Here is a 25,357-nt window from a genome sequence, read left to right on the forward strand (position 1 = left end):
CCATGAATTCACTGCCTGTCCTGTTACGGCCATGGAGGCCGTTCATGAACTCACTGTCTGTCCTTTCACGGCCATGGAGGCCTTTCAAGAACTCTCTGCTTGCTCGGTCACAGGCAAATGGTCTGTCCATGTCTCTGCACCGCCATGGCTTCCTGCTCTGCCGTCATCACCCGGCCGCCCTGCTCTGCCTGCACCGCCATGGCTGCCTACTCTGCCATGGCTCCCCGATCTGCCTGCTCCGCCATGGCCCCCCGGTCTGCCTGCTCCGCCATGGCCCCCCGTTCTGCCTGCTCCGCCATGGCCCCCCGTTTTATTTATTTTTAAATGCATTATTTACTGTATTCTTGAAGGTTACTGGAGCTATACCGTTGATTCCAATGGAAAATGCCAAGAAACCCCTTGATGTGTTCTCAACCTCCCTTTCAAAGTAACTGTGTTTGTATTATGATTGTCTGTTTATATGCCAATTGTATATATGCTAATAGATTAAGCTTCATTCCATATATTTGTGTAAAACTGGGGACTGAGATTTCAAGCAAACCATTTTGTACCTCTGTCTGTCTCTGTCTCTGTGTGTGTGTGTGTGTGTGTGTGTGTGTGTGTGTGTGTGTGTGTGTGTGTCACATCCACAGATGCATATCCGCCTGCGGTTCTATGACACAGCAGCTCTTACCACGTTGGCCTCAGCACTCCAGACCCTTCCGGGTCATCAACTCTGACCGCTCCATTAAGAAAGGCATCATGGCAAATGACCTGAGAAATCTACGGAACAAGGTGAGGACAGCAATTAAATCAAAGAAACAATAAGAAACATACTCAGGAAGTGCTTGTTTCTGCAAGCTACCAATTATTAAGTACATTGGAACATTTGACCATTTGACACACTTGAAAATAATTGATCAATGGTATCAATGCTTGATATATGAAAGTCAAATAAGACACATTTTTATTTATCACTATTACGGTGGAGTAAAATGTATTTTATGTTGAATTAAACTACACTGGATCAGATAATGTTTCCATTACAACTGTTATTCACTTTGGTTCTTAGTAGTGGTTAAAATAAATGATTATATGTGATAACTCAAAAGTTGGAGGGTTAGTGCCATGTAGAGCCAGCCTAAGAACAGGAGCACTTCTTGAAATTCCATCACAGTTGCTCTAAAGATCTTTGAATGTTTTTTCCCTTCTAGGTGATGGATATATTCCACATGCACTGCATCCGGGCTTTAGTGTTGGATGAGGATGGAACTGGAGTGGATACAGAGGACTTTTTTCAAACATTAAAAGATAACACTGTCCTAATGGTCTTAGGGGAAGGACAGAAGTGGGCTCCACAACAGGTCAGTGTTTTCATCTAAGGTAAGATCAACAGAACAGAGACATGTTTGTTGAAATTGACTGTAATATAATGCATTTTCATGATGTTCTTGGACTGTGTTCATTTTATCAGCATTCTTGTGCTCACACGATTGCTTTCAAATTATATGCTGTGTTGTGTAGATCCCACTTAGTGCAATTCTATATTTAGTGGTTTATAGTAACATAATTAATTAGACATTAACCATTTTCACAATTCCATAATCATTTTGGTCTACTGACACACACAACATCATGTCTAGTATTAAGCATAATCATGGACACAAATTTATGTTCCACTGTGATTAACATGCACTTTGATAGCACCTCCTGGTGGAACCATTGAACTGCAGACTGAGTTTAGATCTTGTGCAATAGACATCTGAGAGTCATGTCTGTTCTCAGTTTATTGACCTATTTCTTATGAAAATAGCAATGTGTCAGCCAGTGAGTTGAAGGAGACGAAGGTGAAGGAGGTTTGAAATGTTCATGCAAGCATGTGATAAGTCTAGTCTAAGTCGGTTGGCCAGAGTTAAAAGACTTAATTACTCAAAATATGTTATATGATCTTAAACACATTGTTGATCGAAATGAATTTAGATGTCAACAAACGCATAAAGGACACTTTTTTTTTCAGAAACACTTTCCGGGTCAGAAGAAAGTAGAAAGGGTAAGTGTGAAGAATGAAATGGACCTCCTTAAAGCATATCTGATCAAGTGTCAAGTGTTTTTTATTGTCATTTCTTTCCTGCATTGCGAGGAACAAAAAAAAACAGTGTCTCTGGGAGTACAGAACATACAGAGTGCAAGTCTCGTACAAAGCCTATAGTTAGATTCCTTGCTCTCTCCTGTCTTCTAAGAAACCTTTTTAAAGGTCATGGTACCTTATAAGCGATCAATCTGGAATGCTCTACATAGGCAGCATCAGTCATGTGACCTTTGCATGTTCCTAGGCAACCAGCCTATGCTCTTCAGGATTAGACTAAGGCTTTCACATCAAGTTTCAGGCAAGACATTGATAAAACTGTATATAATTTTGTGAAACATCTTTGTGATTCTACACCAGCTCAAAAATGAAAATCAATACATAGCTAAAGAGTTTACACCTGAGGTTAATCGCTGCCTTTAAACAGCGCCATTTTAACAAACCAAAATAAATAAATAAATAAATAAATAATAATACAGTATAGATATATTGGTGCAGAATGTTGTTCTTGTTTGTATATATTGTTTATATTTATAAACTAAGCCCATCTTGACACCATCCCAGCAAAGGATACATTCGATGTTTCATTAGAATTTGACGAAAAATAAGGCATTCTAAGGAGACAGAATATTTAAGAGACCTATTTTTTGGAACAACCTTCACATTGTGCATAGAATGCCTCTGAAGGCAGCTCACTAGGTTTTGAAACAGATATTATGTACTTACAATACCAAAAATTATTTCTAATAATTATACTGGACCAATTTCCTTTACAATACTGGTTGCTCTTTTTAAGGCACTTTCATGCTAAATGCAAAAAAGTTAACAAATCACAGACTAATGGTCATTTTTCAGAATAATGCTGAAAGAAAAGCAAATTTACAGCCATAGAATAAAGGGCACAACACAAATACACCTTTCAGCTGCCCATCCGTGATATATTTTTACTGTCACTAAAACCATTCTTATTAATCAAATGTAGTATCTACTCTGGCCTAATGATATTTAGTATGAAACTTATTTCAGAAATAAAAATAACAATTTATTAACTTTTCTTTACAACCAAAAGGCTTTGGAAAATTCTTAGTATGACAGATATGTCATTCTTTACAAGATGTGTAGTCCTGCAAAGAAAAATTTATGTATCTCAGTAAAATGTGATTTTAATTCTGCGAGTGCACAAATAATTTATTTGTGGAGGACGCTGTTTGTAGTAACAATGTCCCAAGGGGACTCAGAGATGAGTGGGGACTGGATCTAAGTGCCGACAAAACATTATAATAAAGATAAATCAAATCAAACAAGACAGTAGAAATAAAAGAAACAAAACAGAAACATCAAATAAACTAAAATGGAATTAAGAAAACCCACAAAATGCTAGGGAAAACAAACCAAGACCTAACAAAGCACAATGGAATTCAAGTGCTGAATAAACAAGGGATAAATGAGAGAAACAAGAAACTAATCAATAAAGAAACTACAACCTGACTACAAAACTAAAAAAGGAAACTAACATACCAACATTTCAACATAAAAGTCCACAGAACAGGGAATTACACTTTTTATTGCATCCTTCAATTCCTTCATGTCTATCCTGCACATTACCTCCCCCTCCCCCCATATGTCCTTCTTCCATAATTTTGAGATTTTGACTGAAATGCCAACTACCACATCTTTTTTCCCTCTCTCTCTCTCTCTCTCTCTCTCTCTCTTTCCATGTCATTACTACACAGAAACATACAACTAAGAGTGATCCTGGATGTGGCTGGAAAAAAACAAGGAAAGACGTTGCCAAACTGACTTTTGATCTTTACAAAAATCACCCACAGGATTTTATTGGCTGCCTAAATGTGCAGGCAACATTGTATGGAATGTACTCTGTGTCATATGATTTGCAGTGCTATAAGGCAAAAAGAATGCTAAGGTAAGTGTATTTGTCCATGTGTGTCATTAGAAGCTCTGTAGTTTGAGATAGGGAGAGAAAGAAATAATATAATGTAACAATTAAAGTATGTAAGCCAACACAGGCCATTAGATGATGGTATCTTATCAAGGATTCATGAATCCCAGGTGCTTAGCAATGCTTTCGTGCCTACCCTGCTTTAGGGATTACTTTTAAGATTGAGACATGGTTCACACTAACCACTCTTTCTTGAGAAAAACAGATTTGGTAAAGACCAGGCTTTGCGTGCCACTATAAAGACTTATACCTATTCACTCAGCTGACATACAAATAGTCTTGTGTGAAGTGCATGTATACATAGTCAATAATAAATTATACAAAACAATAGATCATAAATTATCTTTATTTAACTTACTATATTATAGAAAGTAAACACAAAAGGCTTATGTCTCACTGATCTTCTTTTCTCTCTGCTAAAAGGGAAGCCCTAAGATGGACTCTCTTCACTATGCAGACTACTGGCCATGTTTTAGTAGGAACTTCGTGTTATATGCAGCATCTTATTGATGAGGACGAGAAAACGGAGGCACAACTGATATCGCCTGCATGCATCACCAAGCAGTTACAACATTAAACGATGGTGTTTCACGGCTAGGGCAAACTAACCAGAGTGCACTGCTTGTTGATTTAATGCTTCATAAAATGTATATTTGTGAGTTATTAAATTCTATGTAAACAGCAAAATGTACAGTTAAAGTTAACAATGTTTACACATAAAAAATATATAAGAAATTAAACGTTAATGTTATTTCATTTATTTTGGCTTTAAATTTTAATTCCCGTCCTCACAAAATTGTAAACCCAACTCTTACATGTGAGAGGTTACACCACTCTTGAATTTTCAATTTCATGAACATGTCTGGGGGGACACAAGGTTACATGTGGTTTGCCATTGCAAGGACGATCAGCTGTCCTTCCTATCTCCCTTAGGCATCTTACATTACGGATATTGAAGTTTATATCTGCAGTCCTCATGCAGTCAGAGTCCGTATAGGTCTCTTTAATATCTATGGTTTAAGGTTTGTTTTTATGTATAATAAAAAGTATGAAAAATATTGTTTAAACCCTTTCCAATAAAGATCTGTAAAGCTTATTTTGATTTTACTAAATTATCTGTAAAATACCTTATCCTGAAAAAGGAACCATTCTTTCTTTCCTTTTGATTACATATTACATATGGGACCCTGGACCACAAAACAGCATAAGGGTCAATTTTATGAAATTGAGATGTATAAATCATCTGAAAGCTGAATAGATAAGCTTTCCATCGATGTATGGTTTGTTGGGGTAGGACAATATTTGGCTGAGATACAACTATTAGAAAATCTGGAATCTGAGGGTGCAAAAAAAAATCTAAATATTGAGAAAATCGCCTTTAAAGTTGTCCAAATGAAATCCTTAGCAATGCATATTACTAAGCAAAAATTAAGTTTTGATATATTTACAGTAGGAAATTTACAAAATATCTTCATGGAACATGATTTTTACTTAATATCCTAATGATTTTTGGCATAAAAGAAAAATTTATAATTTTGGCCCATACGATGTATTGTTGGCTATTGCTACTTATGACTGGTTTTGTGCTCCAGTGTCACATATAGATACATATTACATATAGATAGTTCTTTATTACAGCCTAAGAACATAGAAGACCATTTAATTGATATTCTTTAACAATGTCAACAGAATAAAAGTACTTGCATGCTGTGAGGATTTTATTACCACATATTTCCACAAGAGGACAAACAGGGATAACACAGAGGAAGGTGCTTGTACCATGGCACACAGATCTATCGATCTATCCATGTTCTATGGTTGTGGATAGAAGGGGTACAGCAACGGCCGGAAGTGAAGCAAAATCTTGCTGGAAGGACAGGAAGAAAGTGAAAAAAAAATTAATACAATAAAATTTAATTAAATTAAATGGACAGTAAAGAAGACAATTGCAAACTAATCAGCCTAGATTGTGGCAAAATCCTTTGAACTAAAATCTCTTTAAGTCACGCCGATGTATTGTTGGCTATTGCTACTTATGACTGGTTTTGTGCTCCAGTGTCACATATAGATACATATTACATATAGATAGTTCTTTATTACAGCCTAAGAACATAGAAGACCATTTAATTGATATTCTTTAACAATGTCAACAGAATAAAAGTACTTGCATGCTGTGAGGATTTTATTACCACATATTTCCACAAGAGGACAAACAGGGATAACAGAGAGGAAGGTGCTTGTACCATGGCACACAGATCTATCGATCTATCCATGTTCTATGGTTGTGGATAGAAGGGGTACAGCAACGGCCGGAAGTGAAGCAAAATCTTGCTGGAAGGACAGGAAGAAAGTGAAAAAAAAATTAATACAATAAAATAAAATTAAATTAAATGGACAGTAAAGAAGACAATTGCAAACTAATCAGCCTAGATTGTGGCAAAATCCTTTGAACTAAAATCTCTTTAAGTCACGCCGAATGGACAGGAAAAATGAGACAGTGATTTTGGTTTTGCAAGACATGCATCATTTCTAGCCGTAGATGTATCCCTGCTAGCCACAACCATGTTTTGTTAGTATAGTTCCCTATCTGTCGGTCACTATGAGTTATGTCATAATGACATAGGGGGTTTCTCCCTGTGTCCTCGAGAGCGCCTCCGCCCCATGCTGAGACACCGTCGAGGCCGGTGCATCGAGCCTCTCAAAGGACTGCTACATGCATCGCTACATGCAACAGGCAGGCAGCCTCGGGGCTCTGGACAGGGCCTCGACTGCTTTAGCACATCAACTGCTTAGAGCTGTTGGCAGTGCATCTGGCTTTGCAGCAGTTCCGGCCATTGCTGCAAGACAAGCATGTGTTGGTCTGCACTGTCTCGTACATCAACCGGTAGGGTGGTCTACGGTCACCTCGCATGTCACAGCTCGCCCGTCATCTCCTCCTCTGGAGTCAGACGCGGCTCAAGTCGCTGCGCGCCATCCACATTCTGGGGGAGCTCAATCGTGCAGCCGTCGCTCTCTCACGACAGCTCACATTCTGTGGAGAATGGCGACTCCATCCCGAGACGATCCAGCTGATCTGGAGTCAATTCGGGAAAGCCCAGACCTGTTTGCTTCCCATGATTCCTCCCACTGCCAGGTGTATTACTCCCTGACGGTGGCCACCCTCGGCACGGATGCACTGGCACAAGGCTGGCCTCAGGCTCTACGCAACTATGCGTTTCCCCCAGTGAGCCTTCTTGCACAGACACTGTGCAAGGTCAGAGAGGACGAGGAACAGGTATTGCTGGTTGCACCTTACTGGCCCACCCGGACCTGGTTTTCGGAACTCATGGTCCTCGCGACAGCCCCTCCCTGGCGCATCCCTCTGAGGAAGGACCTCCTTTCTCGTGGCTCGGCACCATATGGCACCCGCGTCCAGATCTCTGGGACCTCCATGTGTGGCTCCTGGACGGGACGTGGCAGACTTAAGTTATCTGCCACCGGCGGTGGTAAACATGATCCCTCCACCAAGGAACGAGGGTTACGTATGTAACCGAGACGTTTTCATTACCAGACAGAACCAGTGATGGCAAACACAGTATGCAACCCCAACCTAACTCTGTGATATTACAGGTAAAGGCTTTAACATAAATACATTTTGCTGGGAGCCACAGCCATTCAGCTGAAACATTTAAAATTTTAAGATAAGCAATATCAATAAAATTCTGTCTGAAGAACAGTATTTTCCCCTTTTGTCTATATTTATATTTGAGGCACAAGTCAAGGCAAAGTCCTGTTTAATATGTTCATGACAATCAAATGTTCCTTGATCTTTCAACATATAGTTCATTGTAGTTTAAGAACAAACTAACTTTCAGAACTCAAAACTTCTCCCTCAGTGCAAATAGGACAGCATAGGACTGTTTCCACAGCAACACATTAAATGGCTACTTCCTTCCTGCCATACCTATTAGAGCCCAGTAGATGAAATGAGAAACATTAGGGGTACCCTTAAGGGTTGTTCCCACAGGACATGCTCTACTTTTGTTTTTAATTGTTTTTAACACTATATTGATGTCTTTGCCCATTGGGATACACCTTTTGCATTTTTAAGACACTGTTTTAAGTTAAAAGGTGAGTAGTAGGAGTTCAGCAATCATTCTACTGGCCCAGCTCCAGTCCACACAACCAGTTTTCCCTCAACACACAAAGAATGACAGCCCTGTATTGACCAGATCTGGATTAAAGAGCAAAAATCAAAGCTGGCCCAAGTCTCAGCCAAGTCTCAATTTTCTTTATGTGTATTTCTTTTACTTAATTATTTTTTTTGTAATAATGTTTTGGCAGTATTGTATGAAGACACAATCATGCTAATAAAGTACATTACATTGAATTGCAACTCAATTCACAATTCACAAATCATCCACCTGAAGAAAAAAGCTAAACAGCCTGGTCTCATTGTACGTAGGTGGTGGAAGCGAGGCACAATCTAACGCAGGGCTAGTTGTAACATACATGGGCTGTGTCCAAAATCGCCCCCTTACCTTTAAATATGGCACTATTTGAGGGATCAACCCATTTGCAGTGATGTGCCCGAAACCATAGTTCAATCCCATAATGCACCACAATAATGAGCGTACAACCAATTTATGCTCAATGACAGAGAATAACCATAATGTACCCATAATCCAAGTGAGAGTCATGCTAAATGAATCACCCATCCATCCACTTTTCCAATGTGGATACAAAACAATACTATACAGGTATAAATTGTGTTTTAACGGATTATTAAATAGCTTAATTAAGGTTAGGTTCCATGACAGAAGATGCATCCTAAATCACGTAGGCCTACTTATACACTATTCTATGTTTTGTAGTAAAAATAGTGAGCAGTGTGTTCACACTAAAAATACCAAAAAGTGCACTTTAAATAACTGGATGATGCACTTAAATAACCAAGAAAAAAAAGTGTTCTGTTGGACACTTCATGCACTCAATTGTCGCAGCTTTAATTATATAGCAAAGTGGGAGGGGCTATCAGATACTGATTATGAATGACAAAATAACCTTATATAATAATATACTACATGGTTGAGTACATAGTCTATAGTGCATCATTTGGGATGCAGCTAGAGTTCTAGATACATCTTTTTTGTCACTACTCGAGATTCCAGTTTGCTCAGTTTCAAATGATTATAAAACAGCAAGCACAAACTGTGCAAAAGCGGCAGTGCTTCTGGCGCACTCAGTGTCCGAATTCACTCTCTCATTTTAAATCACTCCTTCAACTGGACTATATTAGTGAAATAGTGATGAGAGCATAGGTGGGTGATTTCAAACATTTAGCTCACACATTTTAGAGATAAATTTCACTAAATAAATCAAGTTACATATAAATCTCAGATACTACAAACTTTGAGTATTTCTTACTTAATCTCAGCCACAAGTATGCTAATAAATTATGCAGTTGCTTTGTTTTACTATTTTCTGACTTTTTTGTCATTTTATTTGCTGTCCCTGTTGTACGTATTTAAAGTCTTAAAATTAAATTTGATTGATACCATTGTTGTGTTCTGCATGCTGAATGTTGAGGTCTGCGTAAGAAACAATTAAAGTAATTTGCAAGATATTGTCTCACTTTAAGAGGGATAATATCAATAGTGTGATGTATGTACAATTGCAACAATAGTATGGTTTTTATGACACATTAAAGGGGTCCTATTATGCTTTTTCACTTTTTCAACTTTAGTTAGTCTGTAATGTTGCTGTTTGAGCATTAAAAAAAGATCTGCAAAGTTACAAAGCTCAAAGTCCACTTCAAAAGGAGATATTTTATTTAACAGAAATCACTTTTCAAAAACTACAACGAACGACTCGTTTGGACTACAACGCATATTTTCCGGGATTTGTGATATCACAAATATCGACGAATGGGATGAGACCTAGTTGAGCTGCACTAGAGAAGGCAACGAGTGTTATCACTATGTCGGAGACAAGCTTTCCCAAGGCAGACGAATTTAGAGTGGTTACAATCATCCGGGTTTAAATCGCGCTCAAAATTATTTGATTTTGACAAAATATTTACACTGAAGCTCCCAGGCGGCTATGGTAACGGGCATGACATTTCCCGACCAGGCACCGGGTGCTGCCAATCACAACACACACTGGCCCATTTAACCAATCACAACACACACACTGGCCCAGCTAACCGATCACAGCACACACTGGCCCAGCTAACCAATCACAACACACACACTGGCCCAGCTAACCGATCACAGCACACACTGGCCCAGCTAACCAATCACAACACACACACTGGCCCAGCTAACCGATCACAGCACACACTGGCCCAGCTAACCAATCACAGCACATTTCGTATTTCAGAAGGCGCGCCTTCCTTTGATACAGGAACTATTCGAGCCGTTCATGCCAGACTGGGGAGAGAGTGATTTGATTTTGACAAAATATTTATACTGAAGCTCCCAGGCGGCTATGGTAACGGGCATGACATTTCCCGACCAGGCGCCGAGTGCTGCCAATCACAACACACACTGGCCCAGCTAACCAATCACAGCACATTTCGTATTTCAGAAGGTGGGCCTTCATTTGATACAGGAACTATTCGAGCCGTTAATGCCAGACTGGGGAGAGAGGTACTGTAATAATGTTAAATATGTGAAACATAATGTGTTTTTCAAACAACCTAGTATGAGAGCCTGTTCTAGTACACCCCCAAAACAAAATCAAGACTTTGTAAAAGAGCATAATAGGACCTCTTTAAAGGGTTAGTTCATCCCAAAATGAAAATTATTTTATCATTTACTCACCCTCATGTTGTTCCAAACCAATAAAAAAATAATTCATCTTGAAACATAAATTAAGATATTTTATTCAAATCTGTAAGATTTCTATCCCTCCATTGAAAGTCTGTTCACCCAAAACGCTGACGATTCTAAACATTTAGAAAGAGATAAAAAAATAAATCTAGAATTCAGTTTAATATAAGTTTTCTTAAAGGGGTCATAGGATGCCCATTTTCCACAAGCTGATATGATTATTTAGGGTCTTAATGAAAAGTCTGTAACATAATTTGGTTAAAATTTCTCAATGGTAATGTAAAAAAACGTCTCTAGCTTACGTATGTAACCATGGTTCCCCGAGGGAACGAGACGCTGCGTCGAGATCACTTTGGGAACGCCCCTGCGTGACCGCGTTCTGAAGCACGTGTAAAATCAGTCCAATGGAGTAGCGAGACGTCACGAGCGGGGTGACGTGAGTGCCAGGAAGTATAAAAGCGCATCGGGCAGAGCGCAAGTTAGCTTGGATGAAGTAGCGCCTGGAGGGATGCAGGGAGTATGGCAAAGAGACGCAGTGTCTCGTTCCCTCGGGGAACCATGGTTACATACGTAACCTAGAGACGGTCCCCTTCAGGAACTCGAGCTGCGTCGAGATCGCTTTGGGAACGAGAATATCCACTGCGCCATACTACCAAGTCCCTGCCTGTGTGTGTATCTTGTGAGCACATCACGAAGAGAGAACTTGGGAACCTGGGGTAGATGCCAGGTCTAGGTTGTAAAAGCGGACAAAAGTGGGGACGATGCTGAGGATGGGGAGAGATAGATCGCAAGCATCTGCTCCACCACTGGCATCGAAACCATATCCCTTATCATTCAGCCCCACGATGTTCTTTTTAATAATTTGAGACTGTGGGGCTGTAAATACGGGATGAGTACGGTTTCTCCCACGATCTATTCATCGTAAAACTTGCTAATTAGCACATTATTAAGAAAGGCGATTTACAAAGATTCATTACAAATCATTATACTCACTTCTTCTGTAGATGAGGCTGAATCACGAATGATTCACGCGAACATAGACACATTTATGTAGATCGGGGGCGCATTCCCTTCAGAAACAAATGTTTATCCACTGCGAGTTCAGTGGCTCAGATGACGGGAGTAAATGAGGACTGCTATGTTCATTATTACATCCAACAACAGAACACCTCATTCGCTTAGGAGTCATTCTTGTCAACATCTGCTCCGGCGGTGAAACAATGGCAGACTGATGACAGCTCACTCAGGGCTGGTCTAAAGTAAGACACCAGTCCAGTCTGTGCTGAAATGCTACTGTCAATCAAACTATCGTGGGAGGGGCCTGTCTGTGTGACGTCACACAGACAGGCATCTGAGATCGGCTCAATTTGAAAAAGGGGAAAACATTTAACCAGATTAAAAAAAAAAATACTGGGTGGATTTTTATCATTATAGAGTGGTTGTGTACATACACTGCCAACACACATTTCAGTTCAAACAACATGTAGTGCATGTAGCATCCAATGACCACTTTAAAAGGCACTATCACATTACATTAAGAGCAGTTTTATTTTATTTGTCTTATTCACATATGAACATTAATCATCGAACATAAACAGAAGCTCAACAATATTTTATTGATGCGCGAGAACAAACCTCATTTGTTTTTGTAGAAGCTCAAACTTGCTGCTGTCAACCAAGCATGCTTGAACTTTTGTGACCGAATTTGTATGCTATAAACATTGTTCGCTAATCAATGTTTACATACGAATAAAACAGAAATCAAATCTGTTAATTTTGACATTTTTATGATTTCATTAGCTTTTCATCATGAGCTTTGCATTTGTATCAAAAACCCCAGTCTGTGAAACCTTGGTGTAATGTTTAATGCATTTCATGATGTTGATAAGAATGACCTAAATACATTTTCTTTCTCTTATTTTTTGTTTTATACAGTGCTGTTTGAAAGTTTGTTAACCCTTTACAATTTTCTATATTTCTGCATTAATATGACCCAAAACATCATCAGATTTTCACACCCTAAAAGTAGACAAAGAGAACCCAATCAAACAAATGAGACAAAAATATTTTCTTTGTCATTTATTTATTGATAAAAATGATCCAGTGTATCTTTTTGTGGAAAGTGCATTCATTTGTTTGAGGAAGTGTATTATGGCATAAACAAAGGAGATCTCTGAGGAACTCAGAAAAAGAGTTGTATTTGCTAATCAGGCTGGAAATGGTTACAAAACTATCTCTAAAGAGATTGGACTCCACGAATCCACAGTCAGACAGACTGTATACAGACGGAGGAAATTCAAGAACACTTTTACCCTGCCCATGAGCGGTCGACCAATAAATACCACTCCAAAAGCAACCACAAGGTTGCAAAGGACGCCACTGTCAGGGTCCCGCCCTGACAGCCATGTCTGTTCTGTCTTTGTTTAACGTTTCCTTGTTTGTCTTGAGTCTGAGCACATGGCTTTGTCTTTATTTATGTTGGCCATGTGCTCCTCTCGTCATGCCCCCTTGTTTCCCTCTGCCACGCCCCCTTGTTTAGTCCTAGTCTAGTCCTCGTTAACTTGATTATGTCCACCTGTTCCTCATGTGCTCTGCTCCTTTATAGTGTGCCTCTTTGAACTGTTCAATAAGGTTCTTTTGGGAACCAAAAATGGTTCTTCTATGGCATCACTGCAAAAACACCCTTTTGGAACCTTTATTTTTAAGAGTGCAGGATAACTTATAAGCAGCTAAAGGTTTTTTTCACATTGGCTAATGTTAATGTTCATGAGTCCACTATCAGGAGAACATTGAACAACTATGTTGCGCATGGTAGAGCTGTAAGGAGAAAGCCACTGCTTTCCAAAAAGAAAATTGTTGCCTGTCTGCAGATTGCCAAAGATCATGTGGACAAGCCAGAGGACTATTGGAGAAATGTTTTGTGGACAGATGAGACAAAAATAGAACTTTTTGGTTTAAATGAGAAGCGTTATGTTTGGAGAAACACACTGCATTCCAGCATAAGAAATGTATCCCATCTATGAAACATGGTGGTGGGCCTGTTTTGCTGCACCTGGGCCAGGACGACTTGTCATCATTGATGGAACAATAAATTCTGAATTATACCAGCAAATTCTAAAGGAAAATATTAGGACATCTGTCCGAGAACTGGGTCTCAAGAGAAAGTGGGCCATGCTATAAGACAATGACTCCAGGCATACAAGACATTTTACCAAAGAATGGTTAAAGAAAAACAAAGTTAATGGGTAACACTTTATTTTAATGTGTACTTGTTACACATTACATGTACTTACTATTATGACAACAATAAATTATGCATAATTATATCACCCTAATCTTAACCAGACTCATATAGTAATTACATTTTAATTAATACTACTCAGTACTTATATGTATAATTACACTGTAACAAGGTCACTGATACCTTTAGATCAAATGGTGTTGTCGTTTAATGGATTTATATTATTGCACATTATTATATTATTATTACATTAAAAATTGTAAAATTATTATAAAAAACATAAAATTGTAATTCCAAAAATGGAGCTTTGTGCGATAACAGGTATGTTTTTCAGAACATTTTAGTATTGGTTTTATTTTATAATGTCATGTAGTTAAATTGTTTAATTAATTTAAATGGTTAAAAAAAATTTAATTCCTAGAAATTAAGCCTTGTGCAACATAAAGGGCATATATTTATGTATATCTGAATTAGTTTGGACTCAAAACATAAAAGCCGCAAAGAGTTTAATTGGCAAAAAACCTGAATGTCTAATGAATGTCAAACGTCAAACTTTACCGCCGTCTCGCGCATCTGCACCGATGCGCGCTCAATCCACTCAGCGTGCTTTGCTTATCAGCTGGCGCAAATCAGCTATACAGGTGTTAATACTGAATGTTTAACATTATATTCATTGCATACATATACTTCGTAGACATCCTTAATCTCTAATAACTCCATTCTGCTGTCTGTTGTTCTGTTGTGAGTGTTTCATTGTCTGAATATGGCACTTAACACATGCTGTGTGGTATCGGCGTTTGGTATCGGGCATTTTAACCAGTACGAGTATGAGTACAGGAGCTCAGTATCGGCCCGATACTGCATCCCTAATCTAAACCATCTTAAAGCCTGCCCTTGAATACCTGTATAGTTTTGTAATCGATCTATGAGTATGTCAAGATATAGAGTCGAACGCAGCACTATCAAGTAAAACTAACAATGAGATGAAGCCTTGGTCTGACGCAAGAAGCAAGTCATTTGTAATTTTAACAAGAGCAGTTTCTGTGCTATGGTGGGGCCTGAAACCTCACTGAAATTCTTCATAGAGATCATTTTTTGCAGGAAGGAGCACAATTGAGCAGACACAACTTTTTCAAAAATTTTAGACATAAAAGGAAGATTTGAGATGGGTCTGTAATTTGCCAGTTCACTAGGATCTAGTTGTGGTTTCTTAATAAGAGGCTTAATAACCGCCAGCTTGAATGGTTTTGGGACGTGACCTAAAGACAACGACAAGTTAATAATATTGAGAAGCGGTTCTTCTGCTGCAGGTAACAACTCTTTCAGTAATCTAGTGGGTACAGGATCTAACAGGCACGTTGTTGGTTTAGATGCAGTGATACGTTTATTTAGCTCTTCCTGTCTTATAGTTGTAAAGCACTGCAGTTTATCTTTTGGTGCGATGAATGAAGCTGTAGTATTATACGCTGTAGAATCTACATTTGTTATTGTATTTCTGATGTTATCTATTTTATCAGTGAAGAAATTCATAAATTCATTACTATTAAACTGTGAGGGAATATTTAGATCAGGTGGTGTCTGGTTATTTGTTAATCTAGCCACTGTGCTAAATAAAAACCTTGGATAGTTTTGGTTATTTTCTATGAGTTTGTGGATGTGCTCGGCCCTGGCAGCTTTTAAAGCCTGTCTTCTAGCTGGACATACTGTTTTTCCACACAATTCTAAAAACTTCCAAGTTAGTTTTTCTCCATTTGCGCTCAAGACTACGAGTTTTTTTCTAGAGTGAATGGGTATTACTGTTGTACCATGGCGCAGTACATTTTTCTCTGACCTTTTTCAATTTGATGGGGGCAACAGCTTCTAATGTATTAGAGAAGATAATGCCCATGTTTCTAGTCATTTCGTCTAGTTCATGTGTACTTATGGGTACACAGAGCAGTTGAGATAAATCAGGCAGGTTATTTGTGAATCTGTCTCTGGTGGCTGGAACAATAGTTCTGCCTGGACGATAACGCGGAGCCATATAGTTAATATCCAGTAACCAATAGGTCTGAGAGGAAATCTGCAAATTCTTTTAGGAAATATGTATGCGGCCCTGGTGGTCTATACACAGTAGCCAGAGCAATAGATACAATACATTTCTTTTGCATATCTGACAGTGTAACATTAAGCATAAGTATTTTGAATGAGTTAAACCTGTATCCTGTCTTCTGAGTAACAGTGAGAATATCACTATATATTGTTGCAACACCGCCACCACGACCAGTCTGACGGGGCTCATGCTTATAACAGTAGCTTGGTGGAGTAGACTCATTTAGATCAATATAACCATATATCAATATAAATACACAGTATATAAACAATACTAAAATAACATGCTGTGGTGCAGGCCATCAGCGCGAAAAAGCCTAGGACGCTCCTAGAAAATATTCAAATTATTAACAAAGAGCAGATTCTGTTCTTTACACCATGACAATAAACATTCATTTAAAGCAAAAAGTCTACTGAACCTTTCGTGTCCTCGTCGATACGTGGGAAGCGGTCCTGACACGATGATCGTCGTCGCGGGCGATGTGCTGCGCACCATCTCGATCAGGCTCCTGAAGTCCCTCTTCAGTGTTTCCATCTGCCACAGCTTGGTGTCGTTAACCTCCACGTGAAGCACGACCGCTGCGGGGCTCTCGTCGCCCTTCAGGATCGCGGGTATCTGCGCAGAAACATTGAGAACACGAACACCAGAGAAACAGTGAGTGTGCACTTTATCTTCAGCTAACGTAGCACGGACGTGCCGGACGACGGAGTCTCAGACGATCACAGCATCGTGTTCTGTCTCTCCGAGGGGAGTGAAGCGGTTCTGGGTGGAGATCTCGAAGACCGGAGGGGGAGAGGTCATCGCCCGGGGCCTGGCTCGCGTCTTCCGTGGCGGGTGCTGCACCCAGGGTCCTCGATACGTGGGAAGCGGTCCTGGCGCACCGTCTCGATCAGGCTCCTGAAGTCCCTCTTCAGTGTTTCCATCTGCCACAGCTTGGTGTCGTTAACCTCCACGTGAAGCACGACCGCTGCGGGGCTCTCGTCGCCCTTCAGGATCGCGGGTATCTGCGCAGAAACATTGAGAACACGAGCACCAGGGAAACAGTGAGTGTGCACTTTATCTTCAGCTAACGTAGCACGGACGTGCCGGACGACGGAGTCTCAGACGATCACAGCATCGTGTTCTGTCTCTCCGAGGGGAGTGAAGCGGTTCTGGGTGGAGATCTCGAAGACCGGAGGCGGCGGAGGGGGAGAGGTCGTAGCCCGGGGCCTGGCTCGCATCATTCGCTGCGGGTGCACCCAGGGTCCGTGGTGTCCCGGCACCGGAGTGAAGGACATCTGGGAAGATCGCGTCCTGGGTGCACCGGGCCTGTGCAGAGAAACACACGGAGTCGAGGTGGTGGGAGAGTTAGCAGTGCGCTGTATACTTACCTCGGACTTGTGAGCGTCAGCCCGAGATGTTTCCAGTGCGGCTCTCCGCTCCCTCAGCTGGGTCTGCTTCTCCACGCCCTCCAGCTCGAACTGCACCAAATGTAGCTTGAACGTGTCCTCACCTGCACTCAAAGGTAGACACACATCCGCCATTAAAGCAAGTAACAGTGAGTAAAACAATGGTAATGTGTGTGAATAGAGTATTAGCAATGTAAGCGAGATTAGCGGCAACCACGCTGGTGATGCTAACGGGCTATATGCTAATAGCGGTCTCGGGAAATCAAAATAGAACTAGTGATAACAAGGCGCTCTGATTGTTTTTGTTGTAGAATACGATAGGGGATATATTCACACGTTATAGAAACGAAAATGATGGTGTATAAAATTGATTTTAAGATAAAAAACAGACTATAAAGAATTAACTTGATGGAGCTCAAACTCAAAACACACGACAGCAACAGGGTAACAGGGCGCCACTGTAATACTTGCTTTGTCAAATATTTGTATTGCATGTTCAGTTTTAATCAAACAAAACATTATAGGTCTCCATCACACACAGTCACTGTGCTTTTATTGTGCACCATGTGGTCTTGTGTTACTTCAGCGGCAGTTATGATCGCCACATTCATTAGAACGCTTGGTGAGTATAAATTTGAGTTGGCAAGTGATTGTATGGCAACTATTCTCTTTACACAGTATTAAACACATTTACAATGCAGGCAAAACACTGCTGCTGCCACCAAAGTTTGATAAGGCTCAATATCTGACTATAAACTGCTTTAATCTGCAAGAGATAAAGGGGATTGACAGGTTAGCAGGTTAGTTGTGTAGAGTAAGTTGCAATGGCAATGAACACAGCTAAAAACCAATCCATCTGCTTGAACCCGAAAAACCGGAGTTTGGTCAAACTAACCTGGGCAGCCACTGAAACTATAGCTTAATGAAATAGGCCAAGGGTGTACAATGAGATAAACTAGATAGTAAACATTAGAAGTTAAATTCATGTTCTTGATTGTTTTAAACAGATCTAAAAATGGATGATATCAGCTAAAAGATCAAAATGGGGGTTGAAAATGATTATAAACCATGTTTTAGCATGTTGCTAGCATGTTTTAACAAATTTGATAACAAAGAAGCTAGGAGGCTGACACACTCCCATATCAAACAGAAAGTGGATTTTACATTGTGAACATACAGAGCTGTATGGACCACTGCAAGCTGTAAAGTAAACAGGAAGCATTTGTCCGAACTCAACTGGTTTTGCAAGAGAACGCAAATATCTTTGAGGGGGACTCAAATATCTTTGCAAAAGAATGCAAAGTTTTGTGAGGGAACGCAAATTTTTTCATCACTCCCCACATTTTTTCCACCACCATGTCCCTTTAGGGGCTCAGTAGACTTTAAACAAACACCCCCAAGAACACCTCAATGCCCCCCTTTTAAAAATATTGCTTCCAGTTGTCCCTGATGTTCTCTGAATGCCCAGTGGGGGGAGGAGGGTGGTATCAGATATTTAGGCCTACTAATGTGAAGAAGAGTAAAAGGTTTTTTTTTTTCCAGTTACACTAGTTAATCCTCAAACATTCCATAAAATGTGCTAATTGCCTTCTCCGTGTGTGTGTGAGTTGTGTTCACTACTCACTGCTGTATGTATACACTTGGATGGGTTAAATGCAGTGTACAAATTCTGAGTATGGGTTACCATACTTGGCAACATGTTACGACAATGGACTACATTTAGGGGCTCGATCCCCTCCCTTTTTCAAAACTAAAGTAGGCAGTTTCTGACTACTAGTGTCTAGCAGAGCTACAAAAATAAAGCATGTTTTTCATGTCACGCCTCCCTCAACGCAAACATCAAAAACACAGCTCTTTCGGGTCTATAAAAGGGAAAAGTGAAAGTGAAGCATGTTTCAACAGGTAAAAGTATAGGCTACTTTCAACAAAACCCTTACGAAAAAGAAGTATATTCAAGTGTGCTATTAGTATACTTCTTTTAAACTAAAAAATAGGAAGTCTTCTCAGAAATGGGCTTTATATACTCCTCAGAAATATACTTAAAATGACATTTAAGTATACTTGACTTATAGCCTACTTAGAAAAAGTCTAAATATATTTGAGCTATACTTGTGCTCCGAGAATCCGTGTTTTCATTGTTATACGGTAGGTGGCGCTAGTACACATTTTCTGTACAGAATTTCCAGAAAACACAAGTGAAGAAGAAACTGAAACAACAGATGCTTCCACGTGTAAATATCATGATCATCAGACATAAAACAGCATCAAAACTGTGTTAAAGTTTTTTTCAGCTTTTTGTTCAAAATGTTGTTTATTTATTTATTTTTATGAAACACCCACATTCAAGTGTTTAAAAAAAAGAATGCATGAAGCTAGAATAAAAATATTTTTGTTTACAAGCAGATGCCCTGTTCTTTCTTTTGGTGTTTTGTATGTTCAGATATTCATATAACAAAATATATACAGATTAATACCTAAATAGGGACATAGTAGTATACTTAAAGTATGATGTAAAGTTCACTTAAAGAAAACTTACTTGCAGTATAAAACTACTAAACTAGTAGTTTACTAAGACTATAATTCAAAGTGTACTAAAAATGCTACTACAAGTATTTAATTAGAAAACTATCAGTATTCATATGTTCACTTTTAGTGTAGTTGCAGTACAAGCTAAAAATGTTGTTGTAAACTAGTTGTGTACTTAAAGTTTACTACTGTTATACTTAAGGTATACTTAAAAGTATACTTTTATTTACTAGAAAGTGGGCCAATTTAGTCCCCAGGAGTATTGAAATAGTACACTTGCAAGTATACTAATAGTACACTGATATTTGTATACTTGCTACATAAAGTATACTTAAAAATATACTTGAACTTTACTTAAGTATACTTAATAAAATAAACTTGAAGTACACTACTTTTTGGTAAGGGAAGGGCCAACACATTAGTAGGCCTTATACTTTTTAACTTCAACTTTAGCTTACCTGTCGAGAAGAAACTGCATGTCCATTGTATCGATTGAAATCCAAACATTGCATACAATCTTCTAAAAAGCACTGCCAATGTTTACTCTAGAATTCCTCCTTCTTGTAAAAACACTGTCAATGTTTACCCTAAAATTCTTCCATCTTGAAAAAACGAAACAAAAACAATTTTCTTTGAAATTTGGCTTGCATTTCTGTAGGCGCAATCTGAATTTATTTTTCTTCGCTAAACAAACACCCTCTGGCTCAGCCTGCTACAGTAGCCACACCCCAAACTCTAGATTGCAGTGTTGCCAATTTGGGGATTTTGTAGCTTAATTTAATGATTTTCTCATTTGATTTTGCTCATGTTGTTGCTACTTTTATTAATTGTTTGCGTCATAGAGCTATTTGGAGATTTTTGTTGTTGTTGTTGTTAATATGTATTATTATTGATTAACAAACAAACAAAACAAAACAAAACAAATGTTTGTAACGACTTTCAACCAGTAGGCTATAACAAAAATGTTTGAAAAACATTGCCCCGTCCCTCTCAGCGATTATCGACAATTGCGGTTAATAAGACAAACTGAATTTGAATCATAACATTTGAATTTGAATTACTTTTCAATTATAATTAGGAAAACATGTACAACAACCAAGAAAGCAAAACATTTTACTTTATATTATTTATCTCAATATTGCACAGTCATTCATGTCTTCATGTTTATTCTCAACTTTTACCATAATCCTTATGGCAATGCAATGAAATTAAGTTGTCATACCCATGGCCAGATTTACAATTGGGCTTGAATGGGCTGCAGCCCAGGGGCCCCACCTTGTAGGGGGCCCCACCTTAACCCGTTTACATTTATTCAGTTATGTGCCAGTCAGAAATTATTAGCCGCATTTCAACTGCGCACACGGGCCAGCCGGGGCTAACAGCTTCCAACTACGACATTCGAAGCCATAATCAAACAGCATAAACAGGAATTTATGATTTTTTTTCCCATAGATAAAAGACACATGAAATCACGTCTGCGCTGCGCCGAATCGCCGATTATTTTGTGATCACATGACTACTTTAAACGGTTCCATTAAGCCTTTATCCCAAAAGAGCGCACATTTACAAAGATAATGATACATTATCACATGTTCACGCCTCACTTCTTTACAGAGGATGATTCTATATTATATTAATGTTCCACTAAATTAATCTGAAGAGTTTTGAGCGCTCTCTCCTCTCCAAAGACTATAGAATATCCTAATAATTTACAGGGACTTTGTCCCGTCTCACTACCTCCACACAAAGTGGAGCAGAAATTTCATCAAAACGATTAAAAAAAATAAAAATAGCCATTTACAGGGTTCGTACGGTCATGAAAAACCCAGAAAGCTTTGGAAAAGTCGTGGAAATTTATTTGACAAATCTCGATATAATAGAATATGTTTAATCACGTCCTGAATCTCGGTGCGGGATTGCGTATTTTGGTTTTACTAATTTTCGCAGGTTTCGCACGTTTGGAAAATTCCTCAAACATTTATTTAATATACAATGTAGGTTAGATGAGTTTAAAAAAATCACACAGAATATCAGATTAAGTCAATCATTTAAAAACAGCGTGAGTGGTTCAGCTGTACCGCGTCGTCTCGCTCTCACTCTCAAAATTGCCTCAACATCAGCGCATCTGGTCTGCACTAAGAGAGCTGCTGCACACTGCGATACAAGACTTTCGCTCAGCTGACAGGACTGTCACTTGCCTAATCGGTCAGTGTTGCATCATCACAAAAGTTTATCATTTGCACGTCTTTTTAAGTCTTTTTAAACCATTCGGTACTCGCGCGCTCCAAACTAGATTTCTGGGCGCTTACGGTCAAAGCTCCCGCACATGAAGCCGCCTCACAAACACCTCAAGAAAAAGTTATTGTTTCATTGTTTTCAACCTTGCATTTTAATAAATAATGTTACATAAAGACAATTAAACGGTCAGTCATAAATGAACAGGTTACTAGCAATAGCACAAGGATACAAATGAAACAAACTGTTTTAACTTTTTCAGGTAGGCTAGCCTAAAACTAACAGTAGCTGCTACTATTCAGGAACAAAATACTATGATGTATAAAGTCACAGATATAGATTATATGTATATATTAATCCATATTAAATATTAAAAAGTTATTTAGTCAAGAGCAGATTTGAGCAGACAGCTGGTATGACAGACTGACAGACAGCAGGTATACTAAAATCTGCTGTCACTTTCATACCAAATGTTAATTTTAACAATGCTAATTAATTATTGGTTATTGTTAATTAATGTTAACAACAAAAGACAAAATCACTCACTGCTCTTGACTGAATAACTTTTGTAACTTTAATTTTAAGAATTAATCTGGGCCCGGTTCCCCGATAACGCTCACTCTTAGCGCGCTAAGAAGACTCGAAAGATATATCTTACCAAAGTTGTTTATGTTCCTAAGTGTGTTCCCCGAAGTGTCCCTTAGGAAGCTTCTTAACACGCTGCCTCTTACGTTCGACGTTACAGAGGCGGAACTTGTTGGGAATCGTGCCATAACGTTAAGAGAGAGGTTAAGGAATAGGTTAAGAACTACTTAGTGATAAGAACGTTTTGGGGAACCGGGCCCTGTTGTTTAATTTACAGTTTATTCCATTTCTTCAGCATTTTTTTTACCTGAATGTTTTCCACCAAAACTGCTTCTAAAACGAAATTCAGGTCGTGAGTTTAATTTATAATACTGGCTAAGGAAATTACAATATACTTAACATTCTGGCATTCAGTTATGTGATTATGTAGCCTAACTTATGTTCTCTGCATGAAGTAACGTCTGGCACAGCCGTAGCCTGTGCTTATTAGAAAGCAAACAAATAGCATTAATAATCATTCATTTTCCTTAGCATATGCTATGATAAATCTGAACATTTGTGTAAAATAATGGAGCATTAGGTCATGAATATTGCCTTAAAAGTCATTGAAATGTATTGGTTGAACGAACCCTGCATTTAATCAGTGAATGCCTACGATAGAGGAGTTAGCCTATCACACAAACTAGAGTCCTGTTTTTCCTAATTATCTGCAAGATGGCAAATGTACAATAAACAACAAGTTACTGAGTAACTCTCAGACACACTATTCTATTTTGCCCCATCAATGCGTCTCCGAGCAACACAGTGTTTTGTTTCTCAGCATTACACGGACCAGTAAATGGTTCAAACAGGCTACAAATACAGTCCTTTGCTAAGTTAAATGAATTAGCATTTTAAACAAATCGGTTGATTTAAGGATTCAACTCACTCATTAAAACTTGCTGCCACCTACTGGTGGTTGTAGATTCATATTTTAAAAAGCAGCTAATTATTTCATTTTTGCAATCATTTAATATTTCTACATTAAAATGTTGTATTTAAACTTAACATAACTTATGCAAAATCCATCTATGGATTTTGTTTATAGTGATTTCATTTGATTGTTAATAGCCAACATGTTTTTTTTATTCAGATTGAATTTATAAAATTTATGAATCTGACATAAAAGGACACAGATATGACAATACATTTTCATAATAATACATATCTTTGTTTTTTTCTGCTCAGTGTTATTTCAGGGTTTTGATCTCTTAACTGAGAGATCACATCCTGTTTATTGTATTATAATGACAATTTAATATTACATCTAAACTTTGACTAGGCTAGACATGTTGCCTATTAATTGTATACAGTATATGAACCTGAAAGCATATTGTAATTTTTTTTGTATTTTGTGTTACTCCATAATAATGTTCTAGTTGAGGGCATTTGTAGTATAGGTATGGGGCCCAAGCATAACCTCAAGCCCAGGGGCCCCCGGCCCCATAAATCCTGCCCTGGTCATACCCAATATAAAAATACAGAGAAAAAAAGTGTTTCCCCCTATTTCACAACAGCCCAACCTCTGTCAAATGCTCTGTCATGTAAAATTGTGTTGTACCCTTTAGCTATAGCTTTGCTTTTCACTAAACCTTTTACTTGTGGTGGTCTATCCGCATAGTTTTTCTGCATGAGGAAAGGATGTTTTGCTTAGGCAAATTGAGACTGGGGACATCATGGAGAAGACATGCAGCCTCCACAGATTGAGCAGCGATATGGAATAGCTGATGATCTACAGGTATAAAAGAAAGTGAAGGTCCAAACAAAATTGTCTTCGAAGATAATCTTGCGGATTTCTCACCGAAACTTGCAGACAGGTTTCTTGACCGCCGGATGACGCTCACTGCACGGGACTCATGATCCAGAGGCGCGCGCTATTATCCACTCCCAGCAGAAGGACACTTCAGTGACGTCACCTCGAGCGAGAAGGAAGCGGAGCGCTCGCTGGAAGCTGTCACACAGTTTTTTTGTGGCGAAAGCAAGAGAAACCCTTTCCGCACGCGCGCACCCAACTGTTGCGCTACACGGACAAACAGCAAGGCAGAAAAACAACGTTATACTTATCTGACAGCAACTTCCACATACTCTGCGGGGAATTATTCTCTCCTGTTTCTGCAATGGCTGATGTCATACAAAGCAACGAGCAATCCTCATCTGACGTTGCAAATCGATTCGCCCGTAAAGGTGCTTTGAGGCAGAAAAACGTCCATGAAGTGAAAAACCACAAATTTACTGCGAGGTTTTTCAAGCAGCCGACTTTCTGCAGTCACTGCACGGACTTTATTTGGTGAGTAGATCATTTCACACACTAATTATTGCAATATCGGTATAAGTTTAAACATTATTACAGTGTTACTGTAGATCTGGCAGCTGGCCTGTTACCAGGGGTACACCTAGGAACAGACACTGGTTTA

The 25,357-nt window shown here is 38.9% G+C and overlaps 2 protein-coding genes across 2 annotated transcripts in view; both read left to right on the top strand.

The window, feature by feature from the left end:
- The first annotated feature begins 342 nt into the window (after positions 1-342).
- cidec (cell death inducing DFFA like effector c) lies at positions 343-5,095 on the top strand. The gene is made up of 6 exons (XM_016273642.1): positions 343-427; positions 633-774; positions 1,194-1,343; positions 1,997-2,029; positions 3,799-3,989; positions 4,449-5,095. The coding sequence occupies exons 1-6, from the start codon at positions 378-380 to the stop codon at positions 4,600-4,602; spliced, it is 720 nt and encodes a 239-aa protein (XP_016129128.1). The 5' UTR covers positions 343-377; the 3' UTR covers positions 4,603-5,095.
- A 19,769-nt stretch (positions 5,096-24,864) lies between these two features.
- The window catches only part of prkcaa (protein kinase C, alpha, a), a 144,412-nt gene continuing 143,919 nt past the window's right edge, over positions 24,865-25,357 (top strand). The window contains exon 1 of the mRNA XM_016273644.1: positions 24,865-25,230. Within this exon, the coding sequence (XP_016129130.1) occupies positions 25,061-25,230 (170 nt within the window). The 5' untranslated portion in view covers positions 24,865-25,060. The remainder of the gene's footprint in view (positions 25,231-25,357) is intronic.

The sequence above is a fragment of the Sinocyclocheilus grahami genome, unplaced genomic scaffold (genome assembly GCF_001515645.1).
Source record: "Sinocyclocheilus grahami isolate Dianchi unplaced genomic scaffold, SAMN03320097.WGS_v1.1 scaffold80.1, whole genome shotgun sequence".
NCBI lineage: Eukaryota > Metazoa > Chordata > Actinopteri > Cypriniformes > Cyprinidae > Sinocyclocheilus > Sinocyclocheilus grahami.